This window comes from Brachypodium distachyon, chromosome 2 (genome assembly GCF_000005505.3).
Source record: "Brachypodium distachyon strain Bd21 chromosome 2, Brachypodium_distachyon_v3.0, whole genome shotgun sequence".
Classification (NCBI taxonomy): Eukaryota; Viridiplantae; Streptophyta; class Magnoliopsida; order Poales; family Poaceae; genus Brachypodium; species Brachypodium distachyon.
Window position 1 is genome coordinate 17,427,458 of NC_016132.3, and position 19,029 is coordinate 17,446,486.

The following is a 19,029-nucleotide window of genomic DNA, read 5'->3' on the forward strand; positions in this document are numbered from 1 at the left end:
TCACCAAAGTTTTGTTTGAATTCGGTCCACGAGAGGCCTATGGTGGCACATGAGCTTACTAGGAAATAGTTTCTTGACCAATATATCTTGTATTTTGCCTATGATGATAAACGATGTAACCTTATTTCGTCAAACAGCTTTCCCTAAAAACAGACATGCACGTGTAGCCAAAGCCAATGGAACTCTCAGGAATATGTAATGCTTTGCTTGCCTGCAGTTATGACGTTTTGACTTACTACGCGATAAACGCCACCCCAATATCCTGCACCCTGGTTATCAGCGCATGAGGCAAAAACTGCACTCTGATACTGTGCTTTGGAGGAAAAGCGGTCACCAACAGAAATAGGTTTCATCTTTCTGTTCAACAACTAAACCCGTTGAGTCAAGGATAATTCAACTCAGCCTTCGGATGTATTCCTTCCAGAGACTTCAAGTTTCCAGGATTCTACGGCGCAAATACAGATAGCACGAAGATATTTTTCGCAAAGGTTGCTACCGCTACCACGTCTCTACTGCCCAAAAGTTCATAATTCAGTAATTGACATCTACTGACCAACAGATCACAACACATGAACAGTCATAGGATCATACTGCTACGGTAAATTAATCGATGTAAAAGGGAGTTCAGGTGATAATCAGAGTAACAGGACGCCAACGTTGAGCCATCGTATCTCCCCATACATTTCTATCTGGTCCACAGCTTGGCAGGTCACTTGCGAGCTTCAGCCTTCCTTGCTTCTTTGGCTGCCAATGGTAAGATGAAAGGTGAGAATTCAACCGTGGAAGAGCACATGCAGATGCATTTTTACTCTTTAACAGGCAGTGAAGCTCACAATCTTATGTTTCAAGCAAGAACATGTTGAAGGGAAGATAAACTTGTTACTAGCAGTAGCAAAGAGGTATACCAGCTTTTTCCTCTTCACGCTTCTTTGCAGCTTCCTCCCTCTGTTGCTTGATCAAAGTAAGGCGATCTGCATTTGAAAAAGAATAGGCAATGATCATGATACTTTGCAAGTAATCAACCCATGGCGCTTTGATACTAAACAAAGGTACCAAAACAGTAATCACAGTGAAAATTCCATTAAATATCTTTCCTCAAGATGTCAGTGGATGGCGGCCGTCTATCACCTTGTTGCCACCACATATTGAATTTGTCATAAATGTTTGAGATGAGAGCGAACTTAGACCGTTTAATTTGGCACAAATAGTAGTACAGTAGTATAATAATAGTTTAGCATCCGTCATTACTTTTTTTAATCCGTTTCACGGCACCGGTGTTGTAAGATGCTCCTATATACTTGCACTAAAAGAAAAAAGAAAAGGATGAAAAAGTAAGGCCAAAAGTTGGTTTCACGTCAAGGAAGACACATCATTGGAATGACTAGCCGAATGCCCATGCGTTGCAATGGAACAACAAAATACAATATAAATAAATTAGCTAGACTCGTTAGAACGTGTGTGCAGTTTTTAATGTTATCGTGGCAAACGCAAGAGTCTCGTTTTGTTTCGCAAACACAACACACCATCGCATAGCAAACATGGTGTATTTCAATCAGACAATGACTATTCATATTTAGGTTTGTCGACCACCCTTGAACAATAAAACATGTCTCCTGACTATTTTTGGCCAGATGAATCTGTGTCTCGGCATTTTCTTTTATTTATGACATGGTTAGTTGGTTTCATCATGCCAACTTTATTGATTCTCAAATAAGTTACATCATCTATCAAATGTGAAACAACTGGAGGATCTCCCGTAAAGAGGAGGAGCACGGCCGTACGCGGAGCGAGCGCAATGCTGGGCATTGGAATACCTAGAGTCTGAGATGAAAACGGGTCAGGATGGGGAGGATCGGGCCAGGGGAGGAGGTATCGAGTGGCTGATTGGGGGAGGCGGCGGCAGGAGGAAGAAGATACATGAGGGGGTTTGGAGTGAGATAAAACGAACGTGAGGGCCACTAATTTGAAAGGGCCCACCTGTCAGTTGCTAGTGCAGGTGAACTCACGACCACCAACTGGAAACATTATAAGTAGGAAAGATAAGTAATTCTAATGCAGATGGATAGGCCAATAAGGATCAGAGGAAATACAGCAGTTTCTTATCTTGATAATACATTAGAATGAAGGCAGCACAAATAGTCCAGCATAGCAAATGCAGCAGTTTCCTTAAATACATCAAATGCAGCAGTTTACTAAAACTATATCATAGGATGAGCTTGCACATGAGACTCCATTGCTAATTGGAGTTCACTCTTTTTGTTGGTATATTTACATTAATATAATGGGAAGTATCACCATGATCTACCATATGCAAGAAGTAAGTACAGAACAAACCATAGAAGAGGGAGCTCAAAGAATAGTTGAGAGTTGAGACAACGACCCCTACCTAAGTCTTTCCTGGCCTGCTCTGTCTTTCCTTCCTCCTGAAGCCTCATATAGTGTGCACGAGATCTCTGTTTTTCAAGCTCCTCTCTGAATAAGGAACAAAATCATAAATCACTGGGAATAAACATACTGCATTGGAAATGTATTTTTATAAAGGGTCACGCAAACAGGTGTACACTTTCGGGAACATGTGATTGTTTTATTTTCTGTTAATCCACTTTTTCTGCAAGGACTATTTATAGCTAAAACAATGGATTATACATTAACCATTTTCTAATTATAACTACAAAAATGAAATGGAGAGATATGCCATAACAAATAGTTTTTTTTCTGTTGATAAATACTTAAAAAGAGAGGTAAAAAAGGGACATCTCATCATGCAACAATGCCGAAAAAACTGCCAAAAAGAACACTGTCCAAATACCTATGGTAGATAGACCTATGATCAGCTCACAGAAATTTCCTTATCATTGCAAAACTTATACCCAAATCGTTAAAAAACAAATACCAATTCTAAAACAACATTATTGTACATCTAATTCATATAGAAGGAGATAAAAATGTTCATAAATGGTAGGTAAAGAAGCATGAAATGGCCATTGATGAACACACCTTTCACGCCTGGAGAGATCACTTGTCCTGTCAACCTGTGCCAATGCAAAAGAAGTTCACTATTCATCCGACCCAAAAATTGTTGTCGTGGTTTTAGTTCAAAAACAACCACAACAATTTAGTTTTAGTTCAAAAACAACGACAACAATTTAGGATCGGAGGGAGTAGTTGATATGAACTGATAAATGCTTCGTGCATCCAACCAAAATAAAGAAAGCTATAACATGAGTCTGGTCATAAACTCATAATAACAATATAAAGGACAAAGCTAATAGGTTAAGAACATGGAGTAGAAATATTCTAGCACAACTCATAAATACCATGCCTGCATGCCATCTTCCTCATTCGTGTTTTCGTGAATCCTAATTCAAATTCAAATTTCCTTGCTTACAACAGCACATTCAGGTTATATAACTTGTGTATAGGTTTTTGGGGGTAACATGTGCATTTTGTTCTACAAAAGCAATATACTACTCCCTCCGATCCTAAATTGTTGTCGAAATAATACATGTATCTAGACGCCTTTTAAGAGTAGATACATCCATATTTGGGCAAATTTGAGACAAGAATTTAGGATCGGAGGGAGTAGTATAGTTTACCATAACCAAGAAACATGCATAAAAAACCTGGAAACATGCATATTAAAAATCAGTCTTACATCAACGTCCTTGGCTTTTATATTCTTTGGCTTCACGAGGTTTGGATTGTCAATCTCGATAAGACCTGCAGTGCCTTTGTGTTTCTGATAATTGTAAAAAAGAAGCAGCTTGATCGCATGAATAATGAATAAAGTGTACATACTCAAAGACTGAAGGGTGTAGAGTTGAATGCAATATTTTCAGGCAGATAATAGTATCTTACAGTCTTCTCAACATCTTCATCATCCTCCTCTATTGATTCTTCCCTTCTTTCATAAACCTCCTTTTCAACTTGCTTCTATCAAATAGAAGTCCAGAGCCAAAACAAGCATATATATGAGATAGTCGCATTAACTGATTTTTATTCATATTAATTGCAGGTTGAGAAGAAAATGATGCAGAACCTTCTTAAAGGTGTTTGGGCGTTCTGCTGAAGTACCAGCAGCTGCATTCAGTTTCACAAGAAAACTATGAGAAAATGTAAGTAAAGGACCAATTTAACAGGCTCAAAATATTGGAAGGAGCGTCCGTTATTTTTTTTTACTGAGGATAAAAACTGTTTTGACAGATGGTGATTCGTTATTTTAGGAAGTAGAGGCAGCAAACATCTACCTGTGTCATAAAACATTCTTGTGCAGCAACTAAATACTACCATAACGTCCAAATTTCGCTATTAATTTCAAATTTGGCAAAGTGCTGACAATTTGCATCTACTATTCTCCAATTACACAGAACCATCTTCCAGGATAAAGATTAAACGTTCAGAAGTTGCATCATGACCACATCAACGTATATATTATAAACAAATGGACAAATGTATCCACATTGCACAACAAATCTGGTTGAGACAATCCACAACAAGTACTCCTAAATAAGGGCAGCGTTTCGAATCAAAGCAGAAAACCAAGCATACAGACACAGCTCTGCAGATAGCCAAAAAAATCATAATCCGGAAGACAAAACGATAACCATGAAAGGCACACGCAGAACAGTAAACCCTTAACACCAATCGAGCTGATTAATGGGCTAATGGCCCCCCCTATATTTTCGAAGCGTACCCAAGTAACCCCTCAAAATAGGCCAGGAGACAAGCAAAGTGGCCGAAGGAACACATGATCGGGAAATCATTAACACTAGATCATCCGATCCGAGACCCCCTACCCCGGTACCCCCCAAAAGCACGACCCTTTTATGCCAACAGCTTCATATTTGGTTCAAACGAAACAACAATAACCAAAGTATGAGAGCTTCCTCGTGCCGCGCCCCTAGTCCCCGAGCACAACGCCTCCGCCGATCGTCTCACATTAAGCAACCAACTCGCGCTAATCAACCCCGTCACTAAACCCTAACCGGAAATCGAACAAAATCGCCCACCAACAGCGGGTAGGAAGCCAGCATTGCGTGGTGGCGGCGGTACGTACCGAGCTCCTCCTCGGAGGAGAAGGTGCGCTGCCCGGTGGGCTTGCCCTTGAACTTGCCCTTGGCCATGGATGCGGCTGCGGCGACGCTGGGAGCGGGTGGGAAGTAAAAAAGGCGACGCTGCGGAGTGAACCAAAGCCCTAGCTAATCTTCCTCCCTGCGTACGGCGACTGCTTTCCCGCGGGGGAGTGTCTCTCGCCGTGGGGCGCTGCGGCCGCTGCGCCTTTTATTGGCGGAGCGGAGGAGCTCGACCCGACCGATGGAGTCCAGACTCCAGAACCCCAACCGACTCCGCGTCTCCACCGCGGCCCTGTTGCTTCTGGGCTCCGCCCCAAGCCCGTTGGGCTAGATTCCGTTGAGCCTGGCTCGGCCCATCGCCGTAGTTACAGAGTTTCAGAAGATTACAGAAAAAGAAGTACGGAGTACAAGTTCCATTTACAGAGCCCGGCAAAAACAAGGACAATTGGACAAATAATTTTTTTATTGCATTTTGAATTGCTAACCACAATTGCCATGCGGACAAATACTTACTCCCTCCGTGAACAAGTACTTAGGAACGAAAGGAGTAGATCAAAACAAGTTATTGGTTTCTTGACACTTAAAAATGGGTAACCATGCATGCGTTACTAAATACTTCGTGGTTTTAGTGCAATAGTGCAAATTGCAGTAAAACCACGGCAATTTGCACTATTGCAGTAAAACCACAAAGTATTTAGAAATGGAGGGAGTAGATCAAAATAAGTTATTGGTTTCTTGACACTTTAAAATGGGTTACCATGACATGAACTAATGATTATATTGATTCTAATTTATTCTTTTTGCGGAGCAAAACAAGAGCAAACGAGTACACGAGGACATGCAACCCGGCCAAGGCCCTTACACGATCGGCTAATATCGATCTATCGCACGTACGTGCGTCTTGAAGAGATGGACGGCGCTCACGCCAAGCAGCAACAGATGCCTTCATTGTCGAGCACCTGGCATTTGCTTTTGGACGGCTCATAACCGAAGAATTTGCAGGTTTGGCCGCAGTTTCCATCGGTCTGTGGCCCTGGATTGTTCTTGCAGCTCGGAAACGCCACGCAGTATTTATCCCATTGTGCCTCTGTGCCTGCGTACGAACAACAAATTAACCATGCACGTTAGAAAACAAAACGTGATCTTGCACATCCAAATCGAGGCGTGCGTAAATACTGTGCAAATTTGAGACAATTAATATGAATCGGCGGGAGTACCTACGGCTCTCACTGCTGCGTCTGCGTGTGGGAGGACAGCTGAGGAGACGAAGAGAAGAAGAGCCATCAAGCACACAGCCTTGTTCATGGTGAGAGCCATGAGGTCCTTGGATCTCGATCTTTTGTGTGTAATATACGTGGTGTGTTAGTGCTAGTGAGCTGTGTGTTCTTCTTGGACGCTGCTGGTGTTTATATAGGGGCGCTGGGCCAGATCTTGAAGATCAATTCCTTATTAATTCCCCGGCTTTTAATTGCTTTCAAAGTTTTGATATTTGGTGTTTTGTAATTAGCATTCTCCGATTACTGGCGTTCATGTATATCGCGCACCAAAAACGTACGGGGAATGTTAGGAAGCTTGTTAGCATTAGCCTTTGATTTTGTGGAGATGAAGAAAATTGAGATCTTAATTTGGTAACGTAAACCAATACTAAAATTGCCATTAAATTATGCCACCTAGAAACCTCCAAAGATGCGAGGGCCATCTACTGAGACGTGATATGGCCATATGGTGACAGAAGAGGAGCGGAGAGGAGATCAGAGAATAAAGCTCGCCAGCAGTCTAAAAAAACTCACCAACGAGCGTGCGTTTGCAACTGTTGAGAAAATTGTTGGAATTTTGGGTTAGGCCCAAGACCCAATCTGAAATTAATTTCTGGAAAATCTCAAAAGCCCATTCATATAGTGGGATGAGAAAGTGGGAATAGTCCCACATTGCTAGTTTAGGGAGAGTTGGACCAATATATAAGGTATGTTGTTTCTCACCTCTTGAGCAAGTGAGCAAGGGAAATCTCTACGCGCGCTCCTCCTCCTCCTACTCCGCTCGCCTCGTCCCGACGCGCGCGCGCCGCGTTTCGTGGATCGAGTTCGAGCCGCGGAGTCGGTTTTGGTTTTCTAAACCGAATCAAAGTCCGCCTGCGTGCCTATATAATAAGACTACCCCGGCCTCCGGAAAAACGACGCCATAACCCTAGCCGTCACGCCCACGATCCAATCTCGTTGTTCGCTGCCAACTGCTGCTCCATCCCGTCGACTGCGTGCACAGATCGCCGGGAGAGCAGGCCTCCGGAACCCCGACCTTCGAGATCCTGCCCGGGAGACGGTCGATAAGGTTTTTGGGGAGCGTTCTCACGCGACTGCTCGCTTCTTCACGTCTCTGTTTCGTCGGCATCTTCATCACCAATGGCCGACGACCTCGGAGATCCCGCGGCTCAGGCTGCCGCTTTAGCTCAGCAGCAGCAGGCTGCACAACTCCAAGCACAGCAGCAGGCTGCCCAACTCCAAGCCCAGGCAACTGCTGCTGCACAGGCACAAGCGCAGGCACTGGCCGCTGCTCAGGAGGTAGTCAAGGCTGCAGCTGCTGCCGGCGTGAACATCGACGCCACCGGACTCGTCACCGACCTCAACAAACAAACACAAGAAAAGAGCACAGCACCGTACGTAATCTGCTCTTTCTTGCTGATTTTGATTAGTAGTTCTATTATTCATGCCGTGAAATTAGATGAGTTTTATTGCTGTGCGTTGCTATTTAATTTGTCTAGTTTGCATGATATAATGTGCTACATGTTTTACACACTGTCTTTCTGGATTAAATATTCATCGAAATTACCTAATTATTCAGCAATCCAAAAACCTTATTCGTGTAGGCAATTTTCGATGTCTCAATTTGCTGTCGCATTGAAACCACCTGTGTTTACTGGACTGCACTTTAAGAGGTGGCAGTATAAATGTCATATGTGGCTCGTGGCTATGGGCGCATGGTGGGCGGTACAACACGGGAAGACTCAAACAATTGCTTCTCAGCAGTTGTATGTTGAGGCCTGTGTTGTAGTCGTCGGTGCGATCTGTAGTGTGCTGGGAGATAAGCTCGTTGATGCTTATCTGCACTATCAGGATGCCAAAGAGTTGTGGGATGCGCTCGATGCTAAGTTTGGCGCATCTGACGCTGGCAGTGAGCTGTACGTCATGGAGCAGTTCTTTGACTATAAGATGGTTGCAAACCGATCTGTAGTGGAACAAGCTCATGAGTTACTGACTATGGCTAAGGAACTTGAGCAATTCAAGTGTCCACTACCCGACAAGTTTGTCGCCGGGGGCATCATCGCCAAGCTTCCTCCCTCGTGGAGGAACTTTGCTACTTCACTAAAACACAAGAGACAAGAAATCTCTGTGGAGAACCTGATTGGGACTCTTGATGTTGAGGAGAAGGCGAGAGCAAAAGATGCTGACCCCAAAGGCAACACACAAGAGGGTACGTCCACTGCCAACATGGTTCAGAGGAACAACCACAACAACAGTAACAACAAGGGAAAGGGAAAGGCATTCAATAATGCTGGTCCAAAGAACACTACCACTTTCAAGAAGGAGAAGAAAGGAGGCAACAAGGACAAGGATCCTTGCTTTGTGTGCGGAGGACTTGGCCATTGGGCGAGTAACTGCAAGGAGCGCAAAGGAGGACAGATTCGGCAAAAGTTTGCTAATTTGACCATTGGCAACAATGAAGATGCAGGCAGGTATGGTAATTTATTTACTGTATTTTCTGTATGTCAGTCCACCGATTGGTGGGTCGATACAGGCGCAACTATTCATGTGTGTGCTGATATTTCCTTGTTTTCTTCATATCAGGCCATCAGCTCCTCAGTGATGATGGGGAACGGCGCCCATGCTTCTGTTCATGGTGTTGGCACGGTGGATCTGAAGTTTACTTCGGAAAAGATCGTGCAGCTGAAGAACGTGCAGCATGTGCCCTCCATTCAGAAGAATCTTGTTAGTGGATCCCTCCTTTGCAAGGACGGATTTAAGTTAGTGTTTGAGTCCAATAAAGTTATCGTGTCTAAGTATGGACAATTTATTGGTAAAGGTTATGAGTGCGAAGGTTTGTTCCGCTTATCCCTTTCGGATTTTTGTAATAAGGTCATGAACAGCGTCAATTCTATTAATAATGAGTCTAATGTTTGGCATTCACGACTTTGTCACATTAACTTTGGTTGCATGACGCGATTAGCAAATCTGAGTTTAATTCCTAAAATCATTGTGGCTAAAAGTTCCAAGTGCCAAGCTTGTGTGCAAGCGAAGCAGCCTCGCAAGCCTCACAAGGCTGCTGAGAGAGGAACTTAGCACCGTTAGAGCTCATACATTCTGATCTTTGTGAGATGAACGGTGTATTAACCAAAGGTGGAAAACGTTACTTTATGTCTTTCATTGAGGATGCAACTAGATTCTGTTATGTGTATTTATTAAAATCAAAGGATGAAGCATTGCATTATTTTAAGATCTATAAAGCTGAAGTCGAGAATCAACTTGAGAAGAAAATTAAACGTTTGCGGTCTGACCGCGGTGGAGAATATTTCTCCAGTGAGTTTAATTCATTTTGTGAGGAACATGGCATAGTCCATGAGAGGACGCCTTCCTATTCGTCCCAGTCAAACGGGGTTGCTGAGAGGAAAAACCGCACGCTGACTGACTTGGTCAATGCCATGTTAGACACTGCTGGTTTATCCAAGGCATGGTTGGGGGAGGCGCTTTTGACTTCGTGTCATGTCCTAAATCGTGTTCCCACAAAAGATAAAGAAGTCACCCCATACGAGCTATGGGAAAAGAAGAGACTCACACTTTCTTACTTACGGACTTGGGGCTGTTTGGCGAAAGTCAATGTGCCAATCACCAAGAAACGTAAGTTTGGACCAAAAACCGTTGATTGTGTTTTTCTTGGCTACGCACTTCGAAGTGTTGGCTATAGATTCTTGGTTGTAAATTCTGGAGTACCTGACATGAGCGTCGGTACAATTATGGAATCCAGGGATGCTACATTTTTTGAGGACATATTTCCCATGAGAGATATGCATACCACATCTAGAGAGGATCATGATGTACCTGCTGAACTCGTCAGTTCAGAGGAACATCAGGATCATGGTGTAGCTCCTGAACCCGCCATCCCAGTGGAAAATATTGAACAAACACGTGATGAGATTCCTGAGGAGTATGACAATGAAGCCCCTATTAGGGGTAAGCGACAAAGGGTTATTAAATCCTTTGGTGATGATTTCATTGTGTACCTTGTGGATGACACCCCTAAAACCATTAATGAGGCTTTGCATCTCCGGATGCAGACTATTGGAAGGAAGCCATTCGTAGTGAGATGGATTCTATCATGGCTAATGGTACGTGGGAGGTCGTTGACCGTCCGTACGGGTGCAAACCTGTAGGATGCAAGTGGATATTCAAGAAAAAGCTTAGACCTGATGGTACTATTGAGAAGTACAAGGCGCGACTTATGGCCAAGGGTTTTACCCAGAAAGAAGGTGAAGATTTCTTTGATACTTACTCACCTGTAGCTCGATTGATCACAATCAGAGTATTACTATCACTGGCTGCCTCATATGGTCTGATCGTCCATCAAATGGACGTTAAGACAGCTTTCCTTAACGGAGAGTTGGACGAGGAAATTTACATGAACCAGCCAGATGGATTTGTAATAAAGGATCATGAAGGCAAAGTGTGTAAGTTATTAAAGTCTCTGTATGGCCTGAAACAAGCTCCTAAGCAATGGCATGAGAAGTTTGACAAAACTTTAACATCTGCCGGCTTTATTGTAAACGAAACTGACAAATGTGTATACTACCGCCATGGTGGGGGTGAGGGAGTTATACTTTGTTTGTATGTCGATGACATACTAATATTTGGGACTAACCTCAAAGTGATTGAAGAGGTTAAGACTTTCTTGTCGAAGTGTTTTGACATGAAAGACCTTAGTGTAGCTGATGTTATTCTGAACATCAAGCTCGTGAGAGGCGACAATGGTGAGATCACTTTGTTGCAATCTCACTATGTGGAGAAGATCTTGAGTCGTTTCGGCTATGCTGATTGTAAACCTTCTCCAACTCCTTATGATCCAAGCGTTCTGCTTCGAAAGAATCACAGAATTGGAAGAGACCAACTGAGATATTCTTAGATTATTGGTTCACTCATGTATTTGGCTAGCGCAACTAGACCTGACATCTCTTTTGCTGTGAGCAAACTGAGTCGGTTTAATAAGAATCCGGGAGATGATCATTGGAGTGCACTCGAAAGGGTCATGCGCTATCTAAAGGGCACAATGGGCTATGGTATACACTATACTGGGTACCCCAAGGTACTTGAGGGTTATAGTGATTCAAACTGGAGATCTGATGTTGACGAGCTAAAAGCCACGAGTGGATATGTGTTCACACTCGGAGGGGGCGCTGTTTCATGGAAGTCTTGCAAGCAAACGATCTTAACCAGATCAACAATGGAAGCAGAACTTTCAGCATTAGATACATCCACAGTTGAGGCCGACTGGCTTCGTGAGCTCTTGATGGACTTGCCGATTGTCGAAAAACCAATACCGGCGATTCTTATGAACTGTGACAATCAAACTGTGATAGTCAAAGTGAACAGTTCTAAAGATAACATGAAGTCATCAAGACACGTCAGGAGACGTCTGAAATCTGTCAGAGCAATGAGAAATTCCGGAATAATAGCATTGGGATATATCCCAACGGCTAAAAATCTGGCAGATCCCTTTACAAAGGGTCTATCAAGGAATGTGATAGAATCTGCATCAAGGGAGATGGGATTGCGACCCACGTGAGTTACCATGGCGGTAAACCAACCTATGTGATCGGAGATCCCGTGAATTAGGACCTGGGAAACAAGTCATTGGATAACTGAGGAGAGTGTACATTCTTTATCCCACTTCGTTGACGATGCATTACTCTCGTGTACTGTATGGTAGGTTGTTTAACTTAATGTGTTCTAACGCGTTGCATTAATTTGCAAGGGAGATACTGTCCTACAGAGTAGTCTCTAAATAACACACCTATATGAGCCTGACTGTTGGTCGCAGTCCATGAGATTTGGGTGGTCTCTAGTAAGCTCATGAAAAGGCCTGGAGAATGACTTATATGCTCCACACCGCGGAGTAGCATTCGGCAGCCCAGTACCAGACAACAATTTAGCGAAGCTCTAACACAGAAAACTGACAATTCAAGGTTTGTCCATTGTTCAGTTGTGCGTGAGTGAAGCAATTTGTTTAGGTAGATGTTCAACCTTAACCAGTCTCCACTGAAACGCTGGTATATCAAAAACAGAGCTTTGGATCAACGGAAATTTTATGTGCTTATGAGATATTGTGGGGGATTGTTGGAATTTTGGGTTAGGCCCAAGGCCCAATCTGAAATTAATTTCTAGAAAATCTCAAAAACCCATTCATATAGTGGGATGAGGAAGTGGGAATAGTCCCACATTGCTAGTTTAGGGGGAGTTGGACCAATATATAAGGTATGTTGTTTCTCACCTCTTGAGCAAGTGAGCAAGGGAAATCCCTACGCGCGCTCCTCCTCCTCCTCCGCTCGCCGCGCCGCGCCGCGCCGCGCCGCGTTTCGTGGATCGAGATCGAGATCGAGATCGAGATCGAGTTCGAGTTCGAGCCGCGGAGTCGGTTTTGGTTTCCTAAACCGAATCGAAGTCCGCCTGCGTGCCTATATAATAAGACTACCCCGGCCTCCGGAAAAACGACGCCATAACCCTAGCCGTCACGCCCACGATCCAATCTCGTTGTTCGCTGCCAACTGCTGCTCCATCCCGTCGACTGCGTGCACAGATCGCCGGGAGAGCAGGCCTCCGGAACCCCGACCTTCGAGATCCTGCCCGGGAGACGGTCGATAAGGTTTTTGGGGAGCGTTCTCACGCGACTGCTCGCTTCTTCACGTCTCTGTTTCGTCGGCATCTTCATCACCAATGGCCGACGACCTCGGAGATCCCGCGGCTCAGGCTGCCGCTTTAGCTCAGCAGCAGCAGGCTGCACAACTCCAAGCACAGCAGCAGGCTGCCCAACTCCAAGCCCAGGCAACTGCTGCTGCACAGGCGCAAGCGCAGGCACTGGCCGCTGCTCAGGAGGTAGTCAAGGCTGCAGCTGCTGCCGGCGTGAACATCGACGCCACCGGACTCGTCACCGACCTCAACAAACAAACACAAGAAAAGAGCACAGCACCGTACGTAATCTGCTCTTTCTTGCTGATTTTGATTAGTAGTTCTATTATTCATGCCGTGAAATTAGATGAGTTTTATTGCTGTGCGTTGCTATTTAATTTGTCTAGTTTGCATGATATAATGTGCTACATGTTTTACACACTGTCTTTCTGGATTAAATATTCATCGAAATTACCTGATTATTCAACAAAAATTGTCCTCTCTTAGTTTTCTTAGCTCACCGTGTCACTTACATAAGACAAAAAAATTGTGCCATACAGTGGGTCATACTTTAATAGTCTTTAGCAATTGCTGCTTCCATGCATCCTGGTGATTAAATTCTGGTTACAAGATGTGGCTAAAAGATGATATATGGTACTCCCTACATCCCATATTGAGTGCCTTAAATTTGTCTAAATATGAACGTATCTGTATACTACAATACGTCTAAATACATGTAATATTTTGTCACTTAATATGGGACGGAGGAAGTATTAAAATAGAGACAATTTTTTTACCTTAAATGCTAAGTTCCATGAAACAGAAAATGTCTCATTCATCTTCACCAGAGAAGCAACCTACCCACCTAGCTCCTGTTTTCTACGCCAATTCCCCTCTTATCTGGTGACCTATCCGGTTCGTTAGTTGTATATCTCCATGGGGAAGTCTCTACGGCGAAAGCGACGTCGATGTGGAATATACTCACGCAAATATTGTTGTTGTGGTGTGGCTGACGTGATCGATGCCGGTGAGCATGCAGTATTTTGGTCTCGCGGATTGGTAGTTCCTGATTTGGCCGATTGTCATCTGGCGCTATGGGGGTCTCGAGGTTGTTTTGGTCAATTTATTTCTCATTTTGTTCTTTTATGCTTTGGTCTTCTTCCTCGACAATATGCCCGATAAAACAATGGTTCGACAACTAGCCTTGCAGCGGGTGCACCGTATGTGGCCATAACGAGTTCAACAACCTTAGGTTTCTCACCTATTGGATTGTGCGGCTCATGTGGATATTCAAAAATTCTGAGTTCAGTCTAATTTCTATAGATCCAGAGATTTGGTCTTCTATAGTTTCCTCATGGAAGTCATTATGGAATTCAAGTTGCGAAATTTTTCCTCCTTCGAAGGCTGTTTGGTGTGAGAACGAAGGATACAGAAAGCAGGGATGGTCTCATGGTCTCCAAGCTCACCAAGGGTGAGATCCTGATGCTTAATATAGGACTATGTCAACAGGTGTTCGTGTGGTTGCTGTTAAGAACGACCTTGCCAAGCTTCAGCTCACTGCATTCGGCTCGACAGAACGACAGTTTGTAAGATAGAGGCGAAACGTGGGAGGGCAGAGCTCCTAGGCAGAGTTTTTGTGAGGTGGAGGAGAAAACATGTGTTCGGAAATCTTGTTTCCTGGTTTTCCCTGGATTTGTTACACTACTAGTTTGCTTTATCTGAATTTTGGAAGCTATTTTACCATTGATGTGGTTAATAGGCGAGGAACCTACTACATTGATTCAGTTTTACCTAATCGTCTTGCCTATGTCTTTGACTCCAATCACTCCATTACGCTAATTTTGCCTGCATCTTCGCTTCCATTGTGTCATTGAGCACATTTCATTTTAAGGAGTATTAAAGCCTAATTTCACTCAGCTGTTGCATTGGATCGAGTATCAGGAATGCCCAGATGTGTATTTTCCATGTGAAGAACTGAATTCTAGAATGCCTTTTGGATTCTGAACTTCAAACTGAAATTCAATCTTGTGAAATTTTAACAACTTCTAGGCCTCAGTCGGAACCATAGTGGAAAGGTCTTGCAAGTTTCTTCCTGGCACAAAATGATAAATACATCCCATATTTCTAAAAGATACGTGGACACTGCACTGAAATGAGATTAATTGCATGAAGCTGTCAACAATCTAGCACCAGAGCCGCAAGTGAATCTAGGATCACAAATCCTAGACAACTCTCGACATATATACATAACAAAAGAAAAAGAAAAAGACTATCTAAATATCCAAATCCTCGTCTACTTGGACGCATCAGTTTCTGAAGAAGCAGATAGTCCATTTAATTTGCCCCTGATAGGCAAAATGCACTGGACCTTACAGTCAGAAGTACATCACAACAAACACGGCATCAATCAGGTCTACACTTGTAAAACCGTAAGGCCGCTGTTGAGCCCGAAAATTTAGCTGACGCTGTTACACTTTGTTTGAGAGGTACCTTAGAGTGTATGAGCTGTGCATGCATGTTTAAGCCCCGTCACTTGGGTTCCAAGGAAAGTGGCTTTTCTCGGCAGGGTAACCATATGGAAGATGAGGTCCATACATGACATTCTCATTAAGAAATGCCATCTCATCCACCTGTGACACCGCTTGAGAAGCATTTGAAGTATTGGCTTGATTGGGGATGTTGAGAGACACTGTTTCATAAGCATTTGAAGCACTGGCTTGATTGGGGGCGTTGCGAGTTGGATATGTGTTTGCATTGCTATCCTTTTGATTAGCTTTTGTCTTGCTCCTAGCAGCCCGTTTGTTATCCACGGGACTGTCTGCACTAAGCTTGACCATTTGCTGCTGGATTTCGTTGAGTGAACTACTAGCCAATTTTGATTTAACACTCCGTTTAGCATCAGAAGACTTGAACTCAAGCCTGTACAAGGCCAGAGCATTGGAATCGTTGATCTCATACTCAAAAAGATGCCACTCATAGTTGCTGGATGGTTGTGGGTCCATGTAATAAGATTTTTTCTGACCCCCAAAGTCTTTCATGACCTGTTTCCTTGACTCATGCCACCCACGGCCGCCGTAATCTGGCAATGACCTCTGCTTCCGGTTGCCGCTCTCGAATGCCCTTCTTGGTCTGTCAAAGAACAACCATTCTCTAAGAGATTCACCCTCAAGAAGAGAAAGATCAAAAAGTTCTGCAAAAACAGCAGGGGAGCAACAATTAGCACGAGAATTTGCTAATATATTCATTAAAATTTTGTTGCTGATATCACAGTTCAGCTAAAATGCTAATACATCATAACCAAACGTACCAGGCGCATTCCAAGGTGATTTTGACGTAGCAGCTCCTTCACAGACAGGAATGCCAACATTTTTTCCTTGAACTTTTGCACAGAGAGCATCAAATAGGGGGCCATCTTTCAAATCAATACCCCTTGGACGCATCACAGGCCTTGTCCCTTGAAGACCATCATCATTCAAAGCCAAACCGGCATGGTAAGGGTTGCAATAATCTTGACACTCTTCTGAACCTCGGACAGGTCGACCACAGTCCCAGAGTGCACACTTTGGTCCCAAGTATTGAGAAGGTGACGGACACATTGTTGTGAGCAAGTCTGACATGTGGAAAAGAACATCTCCAGTATTTTGCACAGAGTTATTTGCATCAATATATGAATTAGGAAGTTCAAGATCTAGTGGCAAATTGAATTGTTGATGTTCCAGCTGACCAATCCCTTGCAGGTTACTGAGGCTATCTGGGTTTGACCCATGAAGAAAGTCATCAATACTGAGTTCATGATCTATATAGTACATCTGCAATCAAATACAAGACAAAAGCCCATCAAAGCTATAAATTAGAAAAAGAAAAATTAACATGAGAAGGCGTTATAAGTTACAACCATCAGACAGACCAAAAGTTATGCACTGAGCCACTGACAACAGCATACATGGACATATTGGCCTGACCAGCACTTTCTTTGATACGCAATTTTACAGGCATAATGAATAATGAGAAGTGGTACCACCACAAACACATCAGAATACATGTGTTTATCATATCAGGAGGAAACTCTAATTCAGGCACCAAACAATTTGGGCAAGAAACAAAACATTTGCACAAATAAAATAAACCTACAAAATCTCATTCACCAGAGATATGAAGTCATCAAGCAAGGCCTAAACATTTTATCTTCGGGAAACCATCATCAATTCACATTTATAACAATGTTAGCCACCAAACTAAACCATACTATTGTGACCTATGTTCCTCAGAAGGTTACACAACCTCCTCATATACCAACACATTTCTCTATGCTGACATATTGAAGTACTCCCTCCGTTCCTAAATACTTGTCAGAATCTCCAGTATTGGACACTCAAGCTCTAAACGTTTTGTCAGAATCTCCTCTAAAGGTACGTTGTTATTCTATGGTTTTGGGTCTATACTTATACAACAAACAACACATACATCACATAATTCTTAACAAAAGTGGCGGATAAAACCAATAACAGGGCCATAAGTAGTCCAAGCCAACAGCATGCAGGACTGCTACCTAAATATAGTGGTACAGGAAAAGAACTGAATAAGTTTGTTGGCTGAATCCCAATTAAACACATATAGAATTGTAATTCAAATATTTTTAGAATAACTAACAGTACTTGAACAAAAATACCAATCTTCTATTTGGTCCAAAGTCCAAATAGTTATGAATAAAGAATACTGTGTCCACTAGCAAAATATCCCACAGCAAAACCTTGATCATTCCTGTGGGTTATACTCGATGCAACAAATTTTGCATGCTACGAAGGATCGTGTGAAAATCACAATGTTCCAGAGCAGGATAGAGCTAATTGGCAAGGATTGAACTCCACGAACAATAACGGTTAGCCACTTCCCGACGAAGTACTAGTAGTCTAAACCGCATGTTCCTTCACATGATTGATGCCACAAACACAATTCCTACAGCATTCATCAAGTACATTACCTGCTCATGGAACAACGCATTCGCAACATCAGATACTTCTCCCGCACAATCTCCTTGCATTCCCTGGCCCAGGGATTGCTGCGGTGCAGTAGCGCCCCCGGCGACAGGGCTCCCCTGTACTTGCAGGTCGGGATTGAGATTCTGATCGTTCTGTCCGAGCCCGTGACTCTGACGAGAGGGCTGCATCACCAAGGGCAATCGGGGGATCATCAGCTTGCTGGTAGCGTCGTCCTCCTCCTCAACCGCCAGTTGCAGCATCCGCAGCGTCTCCGACGGCGGATCCGAGACCGCACGATTGTTCCCCTGAGAGTTCTGCAACGGACCAGGAGACCAGTCAGAGACAGCAAACCCGGCAACACTGATCTAAGGGCAGGTTAGGGTTTGGAGAGGTACCTGGAGGGACGAGGCGGGAGAGGCGACGTTGAGCTCTGCCCGCCACTCACGGAGCATCTGGTGGACCTGCTCCTCGAGGACGGCGGCGTCAGCGGAGCGACTCTCCTTTCGGGCGGACTGGAGGCCGGAGAAGATCTCCTGGAGGTCGTCCACCCGGGTCTTGGCGCGGTCGCGGAACTGTCGCGACGACGAGCGAGGGCCCTTGCCCGTCCCGGAGCCGCCGCCGGCACCGGCACCGGCACCGCCAGTCGGATCGCCCGCCATCGTCCCCGATCAACGCGGCGTTGGTGCGGCTGCGGCGATTGGGGGTGGGGATTGATTCGTCTTTCAAGTTTTTTTTTAGTTTGCTTAGCAAAGGATGATTTCCTTCGTTTATTTTATCTCTCTGATGTTATTTTTTTTACTAGCCAAATGCACGCGCACAACGGAATTAAAAATACACATATTACATGTTTGATTTTTAAAAATACGGAGTATTTATGTTCGTGATTTTTTAATTTTATGTTAAATACTCCCTGCGTCCCAAATTAGCTTACGTGAATTTGTATAGATTCTTATATAAATCGCGGATTTGTATATGTTCTTATACAAATCCACATCAGTTAATTCGGAACGGAGGGAGTATTCTCAGAATTCCTATCTGAAAAAACAACTATCT

At 43.8% G+C, this 19,029-nt stretch overlaps 2 protein-coding genes across 2 annotated transcripts; both read right to left on the minus strand.

The window, feature by feature from the left end:
• Window positions 1-392: 392 nt before the first annotated feature.
• On the minus strand, window positions 393-5,251 carry LOC100832035 (28 kDa heat- and acid-stable phosphoprotein). Its single transcript, XM_003568055.4, has 8 exons — window positions 5,057-5,251; window positions 4,040-4,080; window positions 3,859-3,933; window positions 3,656-3,739; window positions 2,998-3,032; window positions 2,387-2,472; window positions 906-971; window positions 393-744 (listed from the first exon to the last, which is right to left on the minus strand). The coding sequence occupies exons 1-8, from the start codon at window positions 5,121-5,123 to the stop codon at window positions 710-712; spliced, it is 489 nt and encodes a 162-aa protein (XP_003568103.1). The 5' UTR covers window positions 5,124-5,251; the 3' UTR covers window positions 393-709.
• Window positions 5,252-15,122: 9,871 nt separating this feature from the next.
• On the minus strand, window positions 15,123-18,635 carry LOC100832329 (transcription factor VOZ1). Its single transcript, XM_003568056.4, has 4 exons — window positions 18,372-18,635; window positions 17,979-18,290; window positions 16,305-16,806; window positions 15,123-16,187 (listed from the first exon to the last, which is right to left on the minus strand). Exons 1-4 carry the CDS (start codon window positions 18,633-18,635, stop codon window positions 15,517-15,519), a joined length of 1,749 nt encoding a protein of 582 aa, XP_003568104.1. The 3' UTR covers window positions 15,123-15,516.
• Window positions 18,636-19,029: the final 394 nt, after the last annotated feature.